This window comes from Eriocheir sinensis, chromosome 32 (assembly GCF_024679095.1).
Source record: "Eriocheir sinensis breed Jianghai 21 chromosome 32, ASM2467909v1, whole genome shotgun sequence".
NCBI classification, from domain to species: domain Eukaryota; kingdom Metazoa; phylum Arthropoda; class Malacostraca; order Decapoda; family Varunidae; genus Eriocheir; species Eriocheir sinensis.
The window spans coordinates 3,734,667-3,759,099 of NC_066540.1; the positions used below are offsets into that span (position 1 = coordinate 3,734,667).

At 43.5% G+C, this 24,433-nt stretch overlaps 1 protein-coding gene across 1 annotated transcript in view; it reads right to left on the reverse strand.

The window, feature by feature from the left end:
- Positions 1–15,303: 15,303 nt before the first annotated feature.
- LOC127006411 (vitelline membrane outer layer protein 1-like) overlaps positions 15,304–24,433 on the reverse strand; it is a 17,433-nt gene continuing 8,303 nt past the window's right edge. Inside the window, exons 4-5 of the mRNA XM_050876366.1 lie at positions 16,593–16,775; positions 15,304–15,681 (exon numbers count right to left, since the gene is read on the reverse strand). Of these exons, the coding sequence (XP_050732323.1) occupies positions 15,578–15,681; positions 16,593–16,775 (287 nt within the window). The 3' untranslated portion in view covers positions 15,304–15,577. The remainder of the gene's footprint in view (positions 15,682–16,592; positions 16,776–24,433) is intronic.

Here is a 24,433-nt window from a genome sequence, read left to right on the forward strand (position 1 = left end):
TTAACCAGCATCTTCATTCTTTCATCCCTCACGCTGGTAAACTCTGGAACAATCTTGCTTCATCTGTATTTCCTCCTGTCAACGACTTGAACTCTTTCAAGAGGAGGGTATCAGGACACCTCTCCTCCCGAATTTGACCTTGCTTTTGGTCATCTCTTCTGATTCTTTTATGGTAGCAGCGATTAGCGGGCTTTTTTTATTATTGTTTTTTTTTGTGCCTCCTTGTAAAATATATATATATATATATATATATATATATATATATATATATATATATATATATATATATATATATATATATATATATATATATATAAAGAGAGAGAGAGAGAGAGAGAGAGAGAGAGAGAGAGAGAGAGAGAGAGAGAGAGAGAGAGAGAGAGATTTACATAGATTTACATAGAAAATCAGACCACACAGACCCCATGGTCCAGACTTGGTGGTCTGTCCTTAAACCTAAGTGATTTTACATTAATCAGAAGACTCCAAAACGTTGCATTTCTACTCTAGTTGATATTAAGTTGAAGGAAGTGACGGTCGAGCTTATTTTTGAAGGAGTCAATCGTGTTACACTGGACCACTGATGGTGGAAGCTTATTCCATTCTCGCACTACAACGTTGGTGAAGAAAAATTTGGTGCAGTTTGAATTTACTTGTCTACATCTGAGTTTTACGCCATTGTTCCTCGTGCGCAGAGTGTCATCGATCATAAACAATGTTGATCTGTCTACATTCGTGAAACCATTAAGTATTTTAAAACATTCGATCAGTTTTCCTCGGAGGCGACGTTTCTCAAGAGAGAACATGTTAAGGGTAGAAAGCCTTTCTTCGTAGGATTTGTTGCGCAAGGAAGGGATCATTTTCGTTGCCCGACGCTGAACACCTTCTAATTTAGCAATATCCTTTGCATGGTGGGGGGACCAAAACTGTACCGCATATTCCAAGTGGGGTCTGACTAAACTGTTGTAGAGCGGGAGTATTACATCTTTTTTCTTGAATACAAAGTTTCTTTTAATGAAGCCCAACATTCTGTTCGCTTTATTTGCTGCATCGATGCATTGCTGTGAGAATTTGAGGTTTGACGCGATTATGACCCCCAAGTCTTTGACGCATTGAACGCTTTTGAGTTTAACGCCGCGCATTTCGTATTCGAACTTCTTATTCCTCGTTCCAACTTGAAGGACCTGGCACTTGTCTACGTTAAAGGGCATCTCCCATCTATCCGACCAAGCTGAAATTTTGTGCAAATCCTCTTGGAGGCTTTGCCTGTCTTCGTTAGTGAGAACCGAGTTACCAATCTTTGTGTCGTCTGCAAATTTACTAATGCGGTTATTGAGTGCAACATCCACGTCGTTGATGTAAATAATGAAGAGCACTGGGCCAAGGACCGAGCCCTGAGGGACGCCACTAGTGACAGGCGCCCACTCTGAGTTAAATCCGTCAATCACTACTCTTTGTTGTCTGTTGCTCAACCAATTCGCGATCCATTGGTTTACTTGACCGTCAATACCTATTTGCTTTAATTTGTAAAGTAATTTATGATGCGGGACTTTATCAAACGCTTTCTGGAAATCAAGATAGACTACGTCCAGTGATTTGGTTACGTCATAAACAGTGAAGAGGTCGTTATAAAAGGTTAATAGGTTTGATAGGCAGGATCTTTTGTTTCGGAAGCCATGTTGTGAGTCCCCAATCAATGAGTGGCTTTCAAGGTAACTCACAATTTTGTCTCTAATTATGCCCTCAAGTAGATTACCTACAACCGAAGTTAGACTAATGGGCCTGTAATTACCTGGTACTTTTTTGTCTCCTTTCTTGAAAATCGGTGTCACGTTAGCCTTTTTCCAATCTGAAGGGACGATGCCTTGTCGCAAGGACATATTGAATACGGTTGTGAGGGAGGAGAGTATTTCGCTCTTTGTTTCTTTCAGCAGAGTTGGATATACTTTGTCAGGTCCAGGACTTTTATTTGTTTTAAGTGAATGGAGAGCTTTAAGGACTTCATCGGTTGTTATTTCAAAATTAGGCAATGCATGCTCGAGATTTACAATAGTTCTGGTGTTGGTGGTAGCGAGAGGAAGACTGTTAGTATTAAACACCGAGGAAAAGTAATTGTTTAAGAGGTTTGCAATGTGTTGGCTGTCAGTCACTAGTGCACCGTCGCTGTTTGTTAAAGGTCCAATACCACTTTTGATCGCCTTTCTGTTGTTTATGTAACTGAAGAAAGATTTCGGATTATTTTTACAGTTGGCTGCAATATTTTCTTCATATCTACGCTTTGCCTGACCTACTAGTCTTTTTACTCGTCGCCTGGCATCATTATAAAGTCTAATGTTTTCGGGCGTGCTTTGTTCTTTCTTTAACCTGTAAAACAATTTTTTTTCATTGACTGATTGTTTAATTTCGCTATTAAACCACGGTGGGCTTTTATTAGTGTTAATTCGCTTCTCGTACAAGGGGACGAATGTGTTCTGCTGAGAGAGTAAGTGATTTTTAAGGCTTAGCCAGGCTTCCTCTACGTTGCCGTCATCTGATAGTTGTATTTCTGTTAGTTTTTGTCGGATTTCTACGAAGTTAGCTCTTTTGAAATTGGGCACCTTTACTTTATTTTCAGTCACTGATGATTGAGTTTTAATATCAACGCGCACTAATTTATGATCGCAAGAACCGAGGTGTTCTCCTACCATGACACTACTGACTAGGTTATCTTGGGTCGTTATAACAAGGTCGAGTATATTATTTTGACGAGTTAGCTCAGAAACCATTTGGCTTAGATAATTTTCTTCTAGAAATTCGATCATTCTATGTGACTCGCCTTCTGTACCTGACAGTGTCGCCCAGTCGATATGGGGGAGGTTAAAGTCTCCTAATATCAGTGAGTCGCTGTTATTAAGTGACTGCCTTAAGACGCTGTACATTTCAAGGTCGTCATCGAGTGATTGCCCGGGAGGTCTGTAGGTGACAGATATATTTAAATTGACTTTTGCAGTGTTTACTCGCACGCACAAATGTTCAACGTTACTGTTTCCCGGTGTTTTGTCAGTGGGTTGCAAATAGCTTTTGACATAAAGGGCGACGCCACCGCCTCTACGGTTTACACGATCTTTGTTGAAGAGTCTGTAGCCATCTATGTTGTATTCGGAACTTAAATCAATATTTGTGGTGTCGATAAATGTTTCGGTTATAGCAATTATGTCAAAGTTTTCTGTTAAAGCAAGACATCTCAGTTCATCAAATTTGTTTCTTAGGCTACGCGCATTGAAACTCAGGATTTTTAAGTTATCTAGAGGCTTGGTAATAGAGGTGGTAATAGGTAATAGGTGGTAATAGGTAATAGAGAGAGAGACAGAGAGAGAGAGAGAGAGAGAGAGAGAGAGAGAGAGAGAGAGAGAGAGAGAGAGAGAGAGAGAGAGAGAGAGAGAGATTATATATATATATATATATATATATATCAATATATCTATCTATATATATATATATCTATATATATATATATATATATATATATATATATAACTTGAAGAAGAGTAAACTAAACATGTGTAAAAAAGCAGAACTTATAAAGATTATCTGAAGTACACTTAAAATAACATGCATTTCAAACATGCAAGCAGATGCATAGGCCAGCAAAGCATAAGGTAAGCATAAACACAAATCAAGCAAGCACAAACATACAGCAGATAAACAAAATCAAGCAACAGGCACAAAATAAAGTATAATTTACTTCAAGCAGTATACATACCCTTGATATTAGAAAATCTTTTTTTTTCTGTAAAGATACAAAATAGTATTATGTACTATAAAGGTATTAAGTATGTGCAATTTTTGCTGATTTCGTATTCCGTTTCTCACCACAGTCTCCAATACTTTCACCTCTTCCCCTTTTTCCTAAATTTCGATTAAAGAATTTTACATAGTAATGAATTATCATACTAACATATTTTTTCATCATAATTTTGTGAAGTTCCTCACCTAAATCCTTTTTTCTTTCAGTCCTATTTTTCATTATCTCTAACATATTGGCCCTCACATTCGATTTGAAAATAAAGTCTTTAATGTGTGCCCTAAAAATTCATTCATATTCTTTGATCATTTCAATGACCAATTTGCTAGGATACTTTAAATATCTTTTATTTTCCGAATCTTTTAGCGCTTGGTATATATTATCAGATGTGACTGTATAATGAGGATCAGTCACTTTCAATCTACAAGTTTCAGTCATGATGTTTACTTATTATATGACACATATAACCTGCTACATAAGATATTGCATTTTCTTCAGTCCTATCATATGAAGTGGAATTAAATGTTTTATTACTTTCCTCACTTAAAGGATCAAAAGATGAGAAATAATTTGCCAGCGAATTATTCTGAAAAGACTTTAAATTTATGCAATTACTTTGTTGGTCACTTTTTGAGGAATTATCATCAGGCTCTTCTACGTCACTTCTCACCTCTTTGTCATTATCAAAACAAGGGTTAAAAGATGAAAAATAATCAGAAAGAGCATTATCAATGGTACTGCCTCCTACTTGCTCCTGGTTTTCTAAATGTTCCTCCTCAAAATCATCCTCAGTGCCTGAGGAGCTCTCTTCTTTGCCCTTGGGTTTAACTAGTTCAAAAGTATGGAACTTGTCTATGTCACTCATTTTCATGAATTCTAAAATAGACATTGCATCATCCAAACAGTTAGCCCTAACTGATGACTGAAATATGTGGTTGCTCATGATACCATTTATTAGCTTCTTAAATATTTGACAAGTTGGTGCGTCACTGTTTCCTCTAGCATTTCGGATGGTGCTAAATGAATTTTCTAGGGCATCTTGATTAAGCCTATTAGTCATCAAATACTTATAATTATGATTTAAATGCACATCTTCCAAAAGTAATTTTATGCTTGCCAAATTCAGCCTCCACCCAGAAATGCATGAAAGTGATCTTTTAGTGCCAATTATTTCCGAGGAATTAATCCATGATTCAAGTTCAACTAGTCTTTCTAACTGTCCATTTCCTTCTTCTATGGCACATTTACTACTTTTGAAGTGGTTTATTTGACAGCTATTAAATAAATCAAAGAGCTTATCCATTTTTTTCTACAAAAAATGCTGCTTGAGAAGCTTCAGATGGCAAGCCCCTTAATTCTGCATAAGTGTGTATGCCTGCTGCAACACTCTTATTGAAAACTTGCGCAGCTAAGGAAACGCGCATTTTTTCAAATGTATTGCAATATATATGTTTTGCTGAGAGCTTAGGTGCAAGGCGCAAGGTTATGGCATTGTCTCTTTTGTAAAACTCTTCAATATAATGCCATTTTACCACTGAGTTTTTATTGACAACAAAATCACATTTCATAAGATTATTACGGACACTTTTAAGCAGATGTGGTGTGTCATAAAAGAAATGTATCTTTTCATCAGTGCGTATTATAAATGAAGACTGTGGTGAAATATTTAGCTTTTGGTAGAGACTTCTATTTGTTGCATCTTGATCACATATGACAAACTTAGGCTGTAAACCTGTATCCTTCAACTTGTTCAAACAATCTAGTAGCATGCACTTGAGGACATCTGGTTTCATGCTCTTACTAAACAAGAAATAATTTAAAGTCTGTTTCCACTTAGAGGCTAAGCCTTTAATACTGCAAAGACAACGGAAAGAGGGCTTGTTCAGTATATATTGTCACTCAGGTTGGTTGCAACTGTCCATCTTTTGAGTTAGTTTATCAATGACATATTACTGAATCTTCCACCATGAGCAAGGGATGAGTTAGCAACTTGATATATATTCCTTAATACTACAAAGATACTGGAAAGAGGGCTTGTATTATATATTATCACTCAGGTAGGTTACAATTGTCCATCTTTTGAGTTAGTTTATCAAAGACATATTACTGAATCTTCCACCATGAGCAAGGGATGAGTTAGCAACTTGATATATATTCCTTAATACTGCAAAGATAATGGAAAGGGGGCTTGTTCAGTATATATTATCACTCATGTAGGTTACAATTGTCCATCTTTTGAGTTAGTTTATCAAAGACATAGTACTGAATTTTGTACCATGAGCAAGGGCCTTAGGGTGACTTATAGGAGATAGTTATACATTCCTATATATTTCATAGAGGAAAGGAAGAGGTCTAGTATGATATATTCTAAGGTTTCTTCATCTCTTAGTTAGTTCAGCAGTGAAAATCAGTTCTATGCTGAGTGCTGAGTATCCTTGATGTCGATCGGTCAGCACGTACCTCAAGTCAGCATGCATTTGTGTTAAAGGTCAACAAACTCATGGCCCAGAATCAGTCAGCATTTAAGTCAGCATGTGTTAGTTTCCATGCATCTGAGCTCAGCATATGGGGGTTTATTAAGTCAGTACTGTTAATTCTCACTCAGCATAGCCTGTGTATCAATGCTGACTTTATTTTGAACTCAGGATGGTCAAGTTATCAGCATGACAGCATTAAAGATTCAATGATGTGTCAGGCTGTACCCAGCATGACCGATTTTTATATACTAATTCTATGCTATAAATATAATATGCTGACTTTGCTTTGAGTTTAGCACGGTTTTGATCAGCATGGCAACATATATAAGATTCAGTTTGGCCATTTTTTATGCTGAATTTTTTATCAGCTCAGCATAAACGTTTTTGAGAATGCTGTACGTGACCTTCCTTTAATACAGGAAACGTGAAGCTAAAAAAATGAAAAATTAGGATAGAACTGATATATAAATAAAATTTCTTCAAGGTAGTCAGTTCACTAGTGAGGAAGAAGAGACAAAATCTATAATTATACGACAAAATAACGAACCAGACAAAGATAGCGGGAAAAATATTTTAATGAAAAATTTGTATTAAAATGTATTTTTAAAGATGGATTAATTTTTAGATTATAGAGCTTAAAAATGCAATACGAGATAAGAAACCTCAGGTACTCCCTCTAACAAAACAAATATTAACAGGAATACAACAATTGGCACATTCAATATAGAGAATTATAATATATGGAGGAAAGACATATATCAAGCGAAGGGAGGAGTAATAATGCTGGAATTAAAGAACTGAAAGTAAAACGGATTGAAATAAACTTCGTAAATGCTGTTAAGTCAATAGAGATTGTAATGAAAATATAAGGAAACATGATTATAGGAACTGTGTATAAACCCCCTCAAACATGGAACTGGGACAAGGATGAATATAGAAAGCACTGCATAATGTAGACGATAAGGGTCAGGATAAATCTCAGCACCAGCCGTGGCAGCAGCTGCTGCTGCTGTTGTTTCCAATATTACAAACAAATATTAAAACAAATCAATACTCGAGGAGAAATGGAGATAAAAATCTTAATAAAAATAATCCTTATGACCAATCATCATCTCGAGAGGAAAAGTTTGTGGAGGTGAACCGCCGCAGGATATCTAATAATTGCCAAACTCTTGTGGCAAGATGTTAAAACAAATACTTGAATGGAACTGAAGAAACATTTTTGTATACCTTGGCAAGGCAACGTAGAAAGCCCTCCAGTCAGGCCATTAATTAAACACAGTGTTTGGATTTACATGCGTCTCCGTGGACCAGTGGTTAGCGTGCCTGGCTACGACTCCGCGGACTGGGTTCGAATTTCGGCCCTGCCAGTCGATGTGCAGTTCACCCAACTGTTCAGCCTCCCTTTCAGATTGGTCGAGAAATGGGTACCTGTGGAAACCGGGGGAAGGTAAACTGTGGCAATCCCGGATTTTACATTGGCCGGTGTCTCAGGGTAATGGGTTCTTACTCACCACAGGCTCAAAGGACCAATGCGACGGAGATGAGCACCGCAGCCACGTGCAGCTATATCGTATGCACCCAACATTACTTACCTTTATTTACAACATTCGTCCACAATTCAGCCAAACTTTTACTTAAATTGTATACAATATAAGATACTCCTCAGGAATTCACATATCAAAAATTTATTTAAAGTAAGTCAATGCAAAATACGTATGCATAACTCCGCCATATATTCGTATTCTCAGTATAGACATTCATCTATTTACAGATCGACTATTCATTAATATTGTAAATTCATTCATATCTGGGTACCTACAAAACCCACTGATTCACAATTGATCCATACACTTTTGGTTGCAGTTTAAAGACTATTTTATTATTCACATTCCCACAACTCAGCTGCACATGCACACTAAAAGAGATATAAAAGGCTTATGGACCTGATGGAATTCCTCCTATTGTCCTTAAAAACTGTGCTTCCGTGCTGACACCCTGCCTGGTCAAACTCCTTCGTCTCTGCCTATCAACATCTACCTTTCCTTCCTGCTGAAAGTATGCCTTTGTACAGCTTATACCTAAGAAGGGTGACCGTTCCAATCCCTCAAACTACCGCCCTATAGCTCTACTTTCCTGTCTATGTAAAGCTTTTGAATCAATCATTAACTGGAAGATTCAAAAGCACCTTTCCACTTCTAACCTTCTATCTGATCGCCAGTATGGGTTCCGCAAGCCGTTTCGGTGTAACTACTTTCTCTGTTGCGCTAGACATATCGAAAGCCTTCGATAGAGTCTGGCAAAAGTCTTTGCTTTCTAAACTGCCCTCTTTCGGATTCTATCCCTCTCTCTCTGTTCCTTTATCTCCAGTTTCCTTTCCGGCCGTTCTATCTCTGCTGTGGTAGACGGTCACTGTTCTTCCCTCTAAACCTATCAACAGTGGTGTTCCACAGGGCTCTGTCCTATCACCCACTCTCTTCCTGTTATTCATCAATGATCTTCTTAACATAACAAACTGTCCTGTCCACTCATACGCCGACGATTCCACTCTGCATTACTGCTCTACTTCTTTCAGTAGAATACCATCCCAGCAGGAAGTACATGACTCCAGGCTGGAGGCTGCAGAACGCTTAACCTCATACCTTGCTATCATTTCCGATTTGGGTAGAAGAAACCTTGTGTCCTTAAATGCTTCAAAAACTATCAACTATCAACTCGACACACTCTTCCAAACATCTATCCCCTATTCTCTGACAACACTTAGCTGAGCTGTCACTCTCTTCAACACTAAATATCTTCGGTCTATCCTTAACTCAAAATCTTAACTGGAAACTTCACATCTCCTCTCTCACTAAATCAGCCTCCTGAGGTTGGGCTTTCTGTATCGTCTCCTCCAGTTCTTCTCCCCCGCACAGTTGCTATCCATATACAGGGGCCTTGTCCGCCTTCGTATGGAGTATGCATCTCACGTGTGGGGGGGCTCTACTCACACAGCTCTATTGGACAGAGTGGAGTCTAAAGCTCTTCGTCTTATCAGTTCCCCTCTTACTGATAGTCTTCTACCTCTTAAATTCCGTCGCGATGTTGCCTCTCTATCTTCTATCGCTATTTTCACGCTGACTGCTCTTCTGATCTTACTAACTGCATGCCTCCCCCCCTCCCGCGGCCTCGCCTCACACGACTTTCTAATCAAGCTCATCCCTATACTGCCCAAACCCCTTACGCAAGAGTTAACCAGCATCTTCACTCTTTCATCCCTCACGCTGGTAACTCTGGAACAATCTTCCTTCATCTGTATTTCCTCCTCCCTACGACTTGAACTCTTTCAAGAGGAGGGTAACAGGACACCTCTCCTCTCGAAAGTAACCTCTCTTTTTGGCCACTACTCTGTACTATATTCAGGAGCAGTAAGTAGCGGTCTTTTTTTTTTTCATTATTGTTTTTTTTTTCATGCTCTTGACCTGTCTCCTTTTCTGTAAAAAAAAAAGAAAAAAAAATCGTTCATGTATTCATTCATAATATCAAATGCTTTCCATTTTCCTAAAGATATGTACGAAACTAACTAATATTCTCCACATTTCCAGACACCAAGGAGACGGAACTGACGGCCGCGGCAACGCGCAGCTGGCTGTGTGTTGTGTGCAAGCCACTAGACCCTGCCTCATGTTTGCTTAGGATGTATATCTTTCTGACTTGGCTTGGCATATTGGATTTCTCCTTTATTTGTACTGCATTCCCCAAGATTTTTCTCTCTTTCCTCCCTCTCTCCCTCTAACTATTTATCTATCTTTTTCTCTATCAATATATCTATTTATCCATTTATCTACCCATATTTATATGTATATACATATTTATATGCATATACATATGCATATAGGGGAGCTAGTAGAAAATTACGAAAATATGAGCACATTGTTGAACGACTACTTCCTTTCAGTATTCACACTAGAGGATCGAACGACTATTCCGGAAAGGGTTCAGGTGTACGAGGGCGATGATGGCGATAAATTGAGGGATATAATCATTACCAGGCAAGTAGTTCAGGATGAGATAGATAAGCTTAAGAAGAACAACTCGCCATGTCCTCACGGGATATTTACGAGGGTATTAAAGAAATTAGGTGATGTACTCAGTGACCCACTAACCGACATCTTTAAGATGTCGGTAAATACTGGTTATGTACCAAGCCTATGGAAAGTAGCTAATGTGACGCCGATTTTCAAAAAGGGGGACAGGTCAGCTGCTTCAAACTATCGCCCAATTAGCTTAACATCAGTTATAGGCAAGATGCTGGAGTCCATAATAGCCAGGAACATTCGGGAGCATCTAGAGAAATATAGCTTAATTCACGACTCGCAGCATGGGTTCACTAAAGGTAGGTCATGCCTCACCAATCTCTTGTCCTTCTACAATAAAGTATTTGAGGCGGTAGACAGAGATGAAAATAATGATGTAATCTATCTTGATTTTAGTAAAGCGTTTGACAAAGTTCCTCACCAACGACTGTTGCTTAAATTACAGGCTTACGGAGTAGAGGGTAAAGTTTTGAACCGGGTCAAGGCGTGGCTTAGCAATAGGAAGCAAAGAGTGCAAATCAGTGGTAAAAGATCTGACTGGAGATGTGTTACGAGTGGGGTCCCACAAGGTTCAATAATAGGTCCACTTTTGTTTATTATTTATATCAGTGACTCAGATACAGGAATTAGTAGTGATGTCAGTAAGTTTGCAGATGATACCAAGATCGGTAGAGTAATTGAGTCGGATCAGGAAGCTAGTATTCTCCAGGGTGAACTAAACAGATTGTATGACTGGGCGGATAAATGGCAGATGGAGTTCAATGTAGGGAAGTGCAGTATTCTGAGTGTAGGTAGGAACAACCCCTCTCATAACTATTGGTTAAATGACACTCTCATAAGCAGGTCTGGGTGCAAGAGGGATTTAGGGGTCTTAGTGAGCTCTGATCTCCGTCCAAAGGGAACAATGCATTCAAGCTAGAAATCGAGCAAATAGGGTACTGGGATTTATTTCAAGGAGCGTAAGCAACAGAAGCGCCGAAATCTTCCTCAAACTATATTTAGCATTAGTTAGACCTCATCTTGACTATGCGGTTCAGTTCTGATCACCTTACTATAGAATGGATATCAAAATGTTAGAATCGGTGCAGAGGAGGATGACTAAGATGATTCAGTGGTGAGAAACTTGCCATACGAGGAAAGACTCAAACAGTTAAACTTGAATTCTCTAGAAAGGCGAAGTGTGCGTGGAGACATGATAGAGGTTTGTAAATGGATGAAGGGCTTTAATAAGGGAAACATTCATAAGGTTTTGTTGGTAAGAGAACCGGGTAGGACACGAAGTAATGGGTTTAAACTGGATAAATTCAGATTCAACAGGGACATAGGCAAAAATTGGTTTACTAACAGGGTGGTGGATGAGTGGAATAGGCTTAGCAGTCATGTGGTGAGTGCCAATACAATTGTCACATTCTAAAATAGATTGGATTAATTCATGGACAGCGATATTAGGTGGGGTTAGATACACGGGAGCTACACAGGAGCTTAGGTTTAGAGGAACTGCCTTGTAAAGGCTTACCGGCCTCTTGTAGACTCCTATGTTCTTATGTTCTTATGTTCTATTGTTTACATTTCCTGTAGTTTTCTTTCAACTCATCTCCTCCTCTCTAATTTATCCGCCCTTGCTACTCGTTCATTAAATCCCTTACCCTTTCCTCACACTTTGCCACCCGAGCCGCCCCGTCACACACGTTACACACCTGAGTAACACAATAATTAAACCTTTTCATACCTTCACCTAACTTGACTTTTCCCAACCCTCCAGTCCCTTTCCTTCGTTTTCAAAATATCACGCTCAAGCTAATAATCTTTCCCTTTCCTTCCCATTGAATGCTTTCCTTTCCCTTTTATTTCCTCCCCTTTTTCCCCTGGTTCCTTCCTTTCCTTTCCTCTTTTCCTTTCCTTCACTTTCCTTTCCTCTCACTTTCCTCTTTTCTCCACCCCTTCTCTCCTTCCTACACTTCTTTCTTCCTTTCCATTCCCTTATCGTAAATTTTGTATCTTCTATTTTATCAGTGTATCATTTTCTTGCCTGGTTTTCTATTCCTTTATTGTTATTATATTCCATTCCCGTCCTTTCCTTTCCAGTTTTTTTTTTATTTATTTTCCAATCAAATATTCTTGAACATACTTATCTTTGCTTCCTCTCCTTCCCACCATCTTCCCCCTACCTCCTTCCCCAAGTGTTCAATCCCTTCCCTTCCCTTCACGTACCCTTCCCTTGCCTTAGCGCAGTTTACCTTTCATGGCATCTCTTTTAACAGCATATGGTTCCTTTAAAATCCCTCCCATCCTTTCCCTTCCCTTCCTTCTTTCATACTCACCATCTGGACGCTCAGGATCAAGACTCGCGGCGGAGGTGGAGAAAGGGTAGGGAGGGGCTAGGAGGGGGGGGAAGAGGTGGAAGTGAAGGTGGAGTGAGAGTGAACCTCCTTCCCACCCCAACGATCTTCATGGTGGAGTCTCTTCACACCCGGAGAGGGAGAGGTGGCGTGAGGTGTATAACAGGGGAAGGAAGGAGAGGGAAGGAAGAGGTGGGGGCTATGGAGAGAAGGTTGCATGAGAATGGTGGAGAAGGAGTTTATGGTGAGGGAGGGAAGGACGGGGGTGCAGGGAAAAGGGAAGAAAGGAATGGGTGTTAGATAAGGAAGAAAGAGGAGGAAAAGGAGGATGTTTGTGGTTCGGGATGAAATAAAGTTATCCACATCACGAACAACAACAGATAAGGAAACAAAGAACACGAAGAAAATTTCCAAACAACATATTGCGTGCGTTTTTCCATTCTACTTGAGTCCCTCCTTTAGTTCACACCCGCCGCGAGCCATTCACAGACGCTGCAGGAAAAGCCGATTTGTTTACATATACCGCAGAATGCATGTTCCCAGTGTTGAGCAGCACAATGCAGTAGTAACTGGACAGCATTAAAAAATATAGTGTGTGTTTCACCAACTAAATGCAACATAAGTAAAACAAACCCTTGCCTGCAATTTCCAGTGGATGAGTCAGCCATGGTCCTCCCCCTCTCTCTCTGTCTTAAATGGTCCCATTACCTCGCCATTCCCGCTCTCTGTCCTCTCCATCTTCCTCTCCTTGTGTATACTCCTCAACGTAACCCCCCCCCCCCCCCTCTCTCTCTCTCTCTCTCTCTCTCTCTCTCTCTCTCTCTCTCTCTCTCTCTCTCTCTCTCTCTCTCTCTCTCTCTCTCTCTCTCTCTCTCTCTCTCTCTCTCTCTCTCTCTCTCTCTCTCTCTCTCCACGTGTCTTCACATCAGTATTCATTAGTAAATTTTCTGAAGACTCAAAGATTGGTAATTAGGTCCTCACTGACGAAGACAGACAAAACATCCAAGAAGATTTGCATAAAATTTCAATTTGGTCCAATATATGGGTGATGCCCCTTGATATAGATAAGTGTCAGGCTCTCAAAATTGCTACAAAAAATAAGAGGTTAGATTATGAAATGCATGGCGTTAAACACAAGCGTTCAGTGTGCCAAGGACCTGGGAGTTAAAATCGCATGGAATCTCAAATTCTCACATCAATGCAATGACGCAGCAAACAAAGCGAACGGAATGTTGCGCTTCATTAAGATAAACTTCTCGTTCAAGAATAAAAATGTGTTACCTTCGCCGTACGATAGTTTAGTCAGACCTCATTTAGAATATGCGATACAGTTTTGGTCTCCCCCAAGACGCAAAGGAAATTGCAAGATTTGAAGGTGTGCAACGTAGGACAATAAAGATGATATCTTCCATGAGTAACAAACCGTACGATGCTTTAAAGGCTCTCATCCCTTAAGATGTTCTCCCTTGAGAAACGTTGAATCCGAGGAAAACTGATCGAATGTTTCAAAATACTCAATGGTTTTACGAATTTGGACAAATCTGAATTGTTTCTCGTCGATGGCGCTTTTTCCGAACGAGAAAAAAGGCACAAAACTTAAGTGTAAACAAATAAATTTTGATTGCACCAAAGATTTCTTCAGCAACGTTGTAGGGCGAGAATGGAATAAACTCCAGGGCAGAACGATTGATTCATAAAAAAAACAACCTCGACCTCCACTTCCTTCTGCTTCCTGAAGTCGAAATGCAGTGTCTTGTGGCATTAAACATTAAATTTAATAGGATTTCACTTAGGTTAAAAGAAAGACCACCTAGTCTGGACCATACGGTCTCTGTGGTCTGAAATCTATGTAAATATCTCTCTCTCTCTCTCTCTCTCTCTCTCTCTCTCTCTCTCTCTCTCTCTCTCTCTCTCTCTCTCTCTCTCTCTCTCTCTCTCTCTCTCTCTCTCTCTCTCTCTCTCTCTCTCTCTCTCTCTCTCTCTCTCTCTCTCGGTAGAGGGGCGACGCACCACTATGTACACAGTGCACCACTGCACCGTGCATAGCTCACCGCTGTACTGTGAACAACAGTGTTGTTTCGACACGCTGTTGCATCGTGCATAGCACTTCTACGATGGGCACAGCATGTTGCGGCACCTAGCAAAGTGCACCGCTCCTAAGTGTAGTGTGTGACGGAGAGGTCGCTGATAAAACACTGGCATGCCCATTGCATGATTATTAAACCTGAACAGGTTATCACAGTAAACAAGATAAATCTACATAACACAAGCCGCTTCCTCTTCCTCTCCTCGCCGCCTCGTTTAGTGTACTCGCCGATCCCTCGACCCTTGAGGCTGTTGACGTGTGACACTCACAGATAAATACATCCGAATTAAACAAGACATACCTATGTAAATATAAGAACACCATAGGAAAATAAAAGGATGGGTATACACAAACTTTTGATGAAGATCAGCGCGATACGCGTGATGTACATGATTAAGACTTTCAAATAATAAATAAATTCACATCACCAACAGTAATATCAGCAGGATTATTTTAGATGTTTTATTACACAAAACAATATGACTGTATACAAATATTTAATGTTTCAATCCATGCTACCTGCTGTTAGCATCACCACCGTCACCACTGCTACTACTACTACAACAACAACAACTTCTACTACTACTACTACTACTACTGCTGCTGCTACTACTACTACTGCTACTACTACTACCACTACTACTACTACTTCTACTACTACTACTACTACTACTACTACTACTACTACTACTGCTGCTGCTGCTGCTGCTGAAACTCACAAAGTTGACCCTTTAGAGCGGTGAACTCCTTTACAATGCTGATTCCCTTTCCAATTGTGATCCTTCGAGTGGTGACTCCCGCTGCCCCGGCAATCCTCACACCGAGCAGCAGTAGAAGGCCGCTGACACGAGGGACACGTCATCGTCGAAGATGTGTTGAGGCAGCTGCACCTGCGTCGCCAGGCCGCAGATGGCGCTACCTGACCGTGCAGATTACAACAGTAAAGGTGGGGAGGACGGTGCTGATGATGGTGATGGTACTTGGATGGTGGTGATCAGGCTTAAATGAAGGCAGAGATGGTGATGATTCGTGCATGACGGTGATGTTTAGGCATGGATGAAGGTTTAGACGGTGATGATGATAATGGCACAGGAATATTGGTAAACGTGGGTGTTATGGTGAAGCCAGTGACGGTTAGACTGACAGGTGAGTGAAGGTGAAGACGATGAGTGTGACGATGAAAATTGATGTTAATACTTAACATATAACACCACCATTACTACTTATACTACTACTACTACTATTACTACTACTTCTAGCGCCGCCGTGGTGAAGTGGTGCTCGGCCTTGCTGAGTGCAGTCTTTTGCGTGCCGTTCTGTGCTCTTTGTGGCTGTTTTGCCGTCGCTGCTGCGTGCTTCGAAGGACCATTTCATGAAAAAGCCTCACTAACAGCTATACCGCTAAGTGTTCTGTATTAGTATATTTACCTATAGCAGTGGCCTGAAGCATACAGAGCATTGTCTGCCTGTTAAAAAAAAATACAATACCATGCTTGGGCTCGCCTCTTTTAGTGTAAGATACCGAAAGTAATGCTATTTCTTATATTACAATAGAATCAAACGTGAGGGGACAGACACACCGTAGGAACACTGCGGCCATTCCAACACAAGAGCAACAACAAGCACAAGGGCATACTCACACTTCCTTCGGACACCGCTGCCAACCGGTCACCCTGCATCCTACGGGTACAGCAACAACAACAACAACACATCCAACCCAACCAAACAACAATACACAGCGGAGGCACCGCTGCCAGTCGCCCCAACGTCCCCTGTCCGTCCCGCCAACAATAACAACAAAAACAAAAACGCACACGAGGACACACTCACCCCGGGGGCAGCGCTGCCACTCGCCCCAGCGCCCCCTGTCCGTGCCGTCCCCGATCATCCTCTCGCCGTTTTCACATTCCATGGCGAGGTTGCTGGCGGCAGACTTGTCCTTCTCGGCCTCCCACGGCTGTTCCATCCTCATGCGCACCCCAACGAGGAAACCCGTGGTGCACATGAACACGTCTTGGCGAGGGGCGGGGAGGTGTGCGTCAGGGATGGCCGGGGGGAAAAGGATAACAGGAATGAAGCGGGATGGGGACCGTAAGACAGCAATAGTGAGGGTAAGACAACAATGAGGAGGGTAAGATGGGGATAACTAGGGATGAAAAAGTGAGGCGGAGGTGGAAAGGGATGGGCCAGGTAGGTCTGTGATGAAGAGGAATGGTGAGGTAAGAGTGATGGTGAAGATAGAGGGACAAAGTACACCAATACACCAGTAGATGGGGAAAAGAAGGATCAAACGAAGGGGAAAGAGTGATTGAAATAAAGAAAACGAGTAGGGATTCTAATAAAGGTCTTTAAAAAGTAGCAGTGGTTTTAAGTTAGATGAATTCAGATTAAAAAAGACAGGCAAGAATTGGTTTACCAAGAGTGGTGGATGAGTGGAACAGGCTTGGAAGTCATGTTGTGGGTGCCAATACCGTAGATAAATTCAAGAAGAGGTTGGATAAATTCATGGATAGTGAGGTTAGGAGGGAGGGAGGCCTCTTGCAGATTTATTACGTTCTTGTGTTTTTAATTGTAAAGTAGGAATAGGGATGAAAGGATGTGAAGGAAACAAAGATGGTAAAAAAAGGAAATAGTAACACACACACACACACACACACACACACACACACACACACACACACACACACACACACACACTCACGGGCCGGTAGCTCAGTGGATAGAGCGTCTGCCTCACAACCGGAAGGACCGGGGTTCGACTCCCCGGCCGGGTGAAGATAAGTTGGGTTTATCTTCTTTCACGTGTAGCCCCTGTTCACCTAGCAGTGAGTAGGTACGCGACGTAAGGCAAGAAGTTGTGACCTCGTTGTCGCGGTGTGTTGTGTGTGAGTGGTCTCAGTCCTACCCAAAGATCGGTACTATGAGCTCTGTGCTCTTCCGTAGGGGAACGGCTGTCTGTCTCGAGAGAGACCCGCAGCAGACCAAGAGGTGAATTACACACACACACACACACACACACACACACACACACACACACACACATATATATATATATATATATATATATATATTTATATATATATATATATATATATATATATATATATATATATATATATACGTATATATATTTTGAGAGTAACAATCCACGGTGGAGTTAGGAGAGAGAGGTGAGGGAAGCAGGTGAATGAAATAACATGAAATAACTATAATTCGAACATTATAACCAAAGTGTATGAAATAACACTATCAGATAAAAAAAAAAATGTAAAATATAAAATAAATCAAACTTCACCGGGCAAGTTGCAGAAGAGTGAAAGAATATTGATTATAGCTGATTAAAAGTATTATGTTAGCAGCAACATAAAACAGCTTGAATATTAAAAAGGCGCATTCTCTCTCTCTCTCTCTCTCTCTCTCTCTCTCTCTCTCTCTCTCTCTCTCTCTCTCTCTCTCTCTCTCTCTCTCTCTCTCTCTCTCTCTCTCTCTCTCATTCACACACACACACACACACACACACACACACACACTCACACGGGAAAGCGGTTGCTGAATGGCCAAAGTGCGGGCGTTGCGTTCTGGAGGATCCGGGTTCGAGTTCAGCCCGCTGCTGTAAGCTGACGATTTTCAGTTATCGCCAAGTGATCAAAGACTATTATAGGCTATAGGTTATCCCAAAAAAAGATCAATAATGAGCTCCGGGGGACAGCATTAGCTAAGCAGGATGGCGCCACTATAATGTACTTGCCTGCGCCCTAACGGGCTGGGGCCGACTACTAGGCCACGCCAAGATAGTTTACCGGCGTCATAGGCGGAAGTAAAACATGCACACTCACACAATGTCTCTGTCCTATAACCCACTCTCTGTTATTCATCAATGTTTATCGTCTTCCATGGGTCTTTTAATAGTGCAGTAACCGACCGACTCCACAAGACGACGTTTATACTTGCTGTGTTTTTCGAAACCACAGTTTTTTTTTTTTTTTTTACATTGCAGCCTATTGCGCCGGTAGGCTTCTTCCCGGTGGATCCTGATGGTCAGTCCAAGGCTTCTTTCCGGTAGGTCCTGATGGTCGGCCCAGCCCGTTCTGGCGCAGGCGAGTGTTTATAGTGGCGCCATCTTGCATTGGCTCATGCTGCCCTCCCAGAGCTCATCTTTGATCCTAGAATCTAGAGTCCGGGTTGATAGGTGGTCTTCTGGACAGCATGTGGGTAGTTTTAAGCCACTCGGCGGCGGCTGAAAAATCCCAGCTTGGTGGCACCGGGCGGGGATTGAACTCGCGTCCTCCTGAACACGAGGTCGTTACTTTGACTCCGTATAATTGTAGCATTTATCTCCTAGTAGTCATTTGCTTGAACACATCTACATAATCTCACACAGAACACAGTGGCAGACTTGCTTTGACTTTTCACCTGTTGCCTGCTGCACGGTACTTAGTTCAAGCCACGTGTGTACAGACAAACAAAGAACAAGCTACAGCCCACGCCGTGACGCCGAGAAAAGTATTCCCCTGAGAGTAGATTGGAATTTCCCCTGAAACACTGGTTACCGCGCGCCGCCGCACCTGCCCTGGGAACACACCTGCGCCCACACAAACCACCCGCTCACAGAAATTTACTCGTTTCGAGAACAGACTAAACTGCGCTCAATTCAATAATAGCTTGGTCAGCAAAGTAACATAGCGTCAACAGTTCCATAAATAATTAAATAAATATAAACAATTAAAAAGAAAATAGATAAAGGACTACTACCGCGACTCTAAATACATCTTGTCTGTCAAAGTTTCTTTCTATTGTAAACTCAACGTAACCATGCCGTCCAAATATTTCATCTGCAGTAATTGTTCACAGAAATTTGTCGCACTGCACTTATAAATAAGCCAGTCTAAATGTAAATATTGTGTCTTGTCCGTATACAAGCACTTCACTCGACAAATGGGGACTTGAAACGCTCAAATGCCTTGTTACAGGAAATTGTTATATCATATCCCGCGCTTCCTCTGCCTTCATTATGAGTCCACAACCACGTATTCTGCAATTCTGACCCCACCACATACCTCCTCCTCCTCCACTTTCTCCTCCCATCTCCGAGCCTCCACCTCCTCCCACCTTCACGCCTCTTCCTCCTACCCGCTCCTTCCTGCCGCCTCCTCCTTCCCCACCCTTCCATCAGAGCCTGTACGCGCCTCCGCCCGCCCTACAACTCCCACCTCCCTTCCTACCCCCCCCCCCTCCTCCCTACCCCAACCACCTCCCTTCCCATCTTGCTTTTGCTTTAATAGTTTATTGGTAACCTTTACATAAGACATATAGAAAAAATAAACATGAAAAATTACAAAAATAATCAGTTACCAAAGCAGGCTCTAAACAAGCAGCCTGCCCGATGTACTGTACATATACTACACTTGGTACAAATCTATCAAAAATTACACGTGGGGGAAATGTCTTTTTAATCACAGGTCACCGGCGTAGTAGCTTGCGAGCTCCTCGTCGGTGAGGTCCCTGTCTGCATTCAGGAAGAGGTCTTCGTCCACGCCTCCGACGTCGACCTCGTCCTCCGAGACGTCTTCTTCCTCATACGTCGCCCACTCAACCTCCTGCTTGTGGTCGAAGTGGCGTGGGGGGTTACCCAGTGGGCGGGCCGTGCAGATGGAGGCAGGGAGCGGCTTCCCTTCACGGAGTGTCCTCCTCACTAAGGGGAGGGCTGTCTCGTGCGGGATCCTCTCGAACCTGGCCTCCTCTTCTTGCTCAGTGAGGTGCTCGTAGCGGATCAGAAGATCCACCAGCTCGCCCTCACTGAAGGTGTAGATCCGTGGGGTCTGGGTCGCCTGGCAGCTACCGGGGGCCTCGCGGTGTGCTGGCTCCTCCGTAGTCGTCGGCGCGTCCCTCGTCTCAGGTGTCTGGTCCCTGGTCCTCTTTTTCTTGTTTGCGGGTACCTCCGGGGACACTACTGGGGGTGTCACCTCGGCTGTCGCCGCTGCCGTCTCCGTCCTCGTCAGACGTGGTGGGTCCACCTCCATCTCCCTAGCGGGAGACTTTGGTGTCGGGACGCTCTGCTCCGTGGGTCCCGTCCTCCTCCTCCGTCTGCGGCGCCTCCTCTTCCGTCCTTCTACGTGGGGTGTCGTCCTCTCCTCCGTGGGCGGCTGCATAGGCCGCGCTGCTGCCGGGTCCGCCGAAGACGTCGTCCTCCGCAGCTTGGCACCCGGGATTCTGCAGAGCCGAGCGGGGCACCTGCGGTTCCAGGCATGGTGCCCGGAACCGCAGTTCGGGCACACAGCCACCGGGCGCGCCACACCTTCGCGAAGACGGCGAACGCAGTCCCTCGTGGCGTGGTCCCTGCTGCACACTCCGCACAGCTCCTCTGTCCTCGTACACTGCCGCTGCCTGTGGCCGAAGGCCTGGCACTTGTAACAGCGCACAGGCTCCGGCACGTAGCGGCGGCAGGTGAAACGTCCCCAGCAACCGAGGTCCAGCGAGGCGGGGACACGTCCCCGCAGCGTCAGCTGCACGCTCCGGGTGGGCAGGCGTCGTCCGTGGCCGGCGTTGTAGTGGCACCTCACTGCAGCTGCAACGCAGGGGTGCGCCAACACCGGGTCCAGTGGGAGGTGGGTAGGGTACCCAAGCAGGATACCCTTCACCGCCGCCTCCTTCTTCTCCAGGGTAATGCCGCGGGTTCGTCCTGCAGCAATCTCGTCCAGGGTGGTGGCGTGGTCCCAGTCCCACGCACGGATGAGAAGTCCCCGCGCGGAGACCGTCACCCGGAGTCGCAGCTTCCGCTCGTCCTCCATCCACCGAATGGCCTGGTAGTGGGTGCTGAAGTCCGAAGACACCAGCCTCCACTCCGGCAGGGGTCCGCTCGATCGGTCCTCCCCGCCGTCCTCGTGAAGCGTCCTCCTTCGGGCCCGCTTGCTCTGCACGCGGGTCCATCCGTCCCCGTCGTCAGGAGCGGACTCCGTGGGCCGCTTCCTTCTTGCCGCCATAGCAGAGGCGGGAGCTGAAAGCTCAACCGGGCCGTCTGCAGGGGCAAGTCAGGGAGAGCAGCAGTGAGGAGAGAGGGTCTTCACTCACTGCTGTCTGCGCCGGAACTGTTGCCTTCCCATCTGCTCCCAACAGAACCTCACGGGGACTTCCCCTCCCTGCACTACCACCACCACCGCTGCCATCACCCCCATCCCCTCCCCCACTCATGCCACCATCACCACCACCAGGTCGACATACTCTTCCTACTCCCCTCCCTCTTCCTTCCTTTCCTCTTCCACCCCTTCCTCCTACTCCTTCTCTACTCCCCCCTGATCAACCACTACTCCCCCTACCACCTTTTCCTCCTCTTCCCTCGACTCCCCCTCTCTGCCAACCCTCTTAACGCTTCCACCTCCAGTCGCCTCCCTCCCACTGCTCACTGCTCGTCCATCAGACGCCGCAAGACCATTCTTCCTGCTGTGGTCTGCGTAGATCAGACGCAGTTTCGGAGCACAGACAAGCTGAAAACATTTGTTAGACTTGTTGGGGACTCGCTGGTTAGAGGTCAACTCATTGAATTATGCGGCCGCGATACAGAGACGCGGAGGCGCTATTGCATTCCGGGAGCCAAACTGGACATTACATCAGCTGTCGATGCTGTCACGGAAAGCGCGAAGGAAGACACAGTTTATCTGATTCACGCGGGGACAAACGACGTTCAGTCTACTCAACCTCAGACCCTACTATCAAAATACCGTCAAGTCATTCGGCAATACAAGACAAAGTCCCCTCACGTCACTGTCTCTGGAATTCTACCTAGAATCAGAGCTTACGCCGGTTTCAACAGCAAAGCGTGCAACATCAATACAAATTTGAAGGAAATTTGTGACGACGAAGGCGCAGCGTTAACAAACGGCTGGCATCACTTCCTTGAGCGCCCAGATTTGTTTCGTGACGATGGCCTCCACCCGAATGGGGTTGGTTCGGCGCGTTTCGGGAGGCTTCTGGACGAGGCAGTTAAAAGCTTTTCGAAAAGCCTTTCCAAAAACTGCAGGTGAGGGCTGAGCAAAGGCCGCCCTTGACCAACCAACCTGTACCGTCGGTGCGGACTGATACAATTCGTCGCGGCCAAAACATGAGTCACATTTGTTTTGTACACAAATGCACGAAGTTTAATACCCAAAAAGAACGAGATTAGGGCGGATATTGCAACAGAGAAATCAGATGTGGTAGCCATCACAGAGACTTGGGCCAACTCTGTCATCTAGTATCCGATCTGTCATTCCCCGGGTATGAAAGCTTCCACAATCATCAAAAGCACAAGAAAGGAGGAGGAGTAATTTGCTACGTAAAAAGTACGTTCCCAGCCATAAAAATAGACAAACAGGACGCAGAGAATATAACAGAGACATAACTGCGAATAATAAGAAACTAACACTTGCGACCGTATACAGGCCCCCAAAACAACAGGCAGCCGACGACAATGCCCTGTACGAAGATCTTCACTCTCTAACACAAAGCAAATAAGCAATAATAAATGGGGATTTTAATTGCCCTAACATTGACTGGGGACATTTGACTGGAGATCAATAAATTAAGGAGGATTCGTTCCTCACTCAAGTTGTAACTCAACCGACAAGAGAAAACAATCTGCTGGATCTGGTACTAAGAACATAAGAACATACGAACGTAGGAGTCTGCAAGAGGCCGGTAGGCCTGTAAAAGGCAGCTCCTTTAAACCTAAGCTCCCGTGTATCTATCCCCTCATAATATCGCTGTCCATGAATTTATCTAATCTGTTTTTGAATGTGACAGTTTTATTGGCACTCACCACATGACTGATAAGCCTATTCCACGCATCCACTACCCTGTTAGTAAACCAATTTTTGCCTATGTCCCTGTTGAATCTGAATTTATCCAGTTTAAACCCATTACTTCGTGTCCTACCCGGTTCTCTTACCAACAAAACCTTATGAATATCTCCCTTATTAAAGCCCTTCATCAATTTATAAACCTCGATCATGTCTCCACGCACCCTTCGCCTTTCTAAAGAATTCAAGTTTAACTGTTTGAGTCTTTCCTTGTATGGCAAGTTTCTCAACCCCTGAATAATCTTAGTCATCCTCTTCTGCACCGATTCTTACATTTTGATATCCATTCTATAGTAAGGTGACCAGAACTGAACCGCATAGTCAAGATGAGGTCTAACTAATGCTAAATATAGTTTGGGGAAGACTTCGGCTCTTCTATTGCTTACGCTCCTTGAAATAAATCCCAGTACCCTATTTGCTCGATTTCTAGCTTGAATGCATTGTGCCCTTGGACGGAGATCAGAGCTCATTAAGACCCCTAAACCCCTCTCGCACTCAGACCTGCTTATGAGAGTGTCATTTAAGCAATAGTTATGAGAGGGGTTATTCCTACCTACACTCAGAATACTGCACTTCCCTACATTGAACTCCATCTGCCATTTATCCGCCCAGTCATACAATCTGTTTAGTTCACCCTGGAGAATACTAGCGTCCTGATCCGACTCAATTACTCTACCGATCTTGGTATCATCTGCAAACTTACTGACATCACTACTAATTCCTGTATCTAAGTCATTAATATAAATAATAAATAAAAGTGGACCTAATACCGAACCTTGTGGGACCCTACTCGTAACACCCCCCCAGTCAGATCTGTTACCATTGATTTGCACTCTTTGC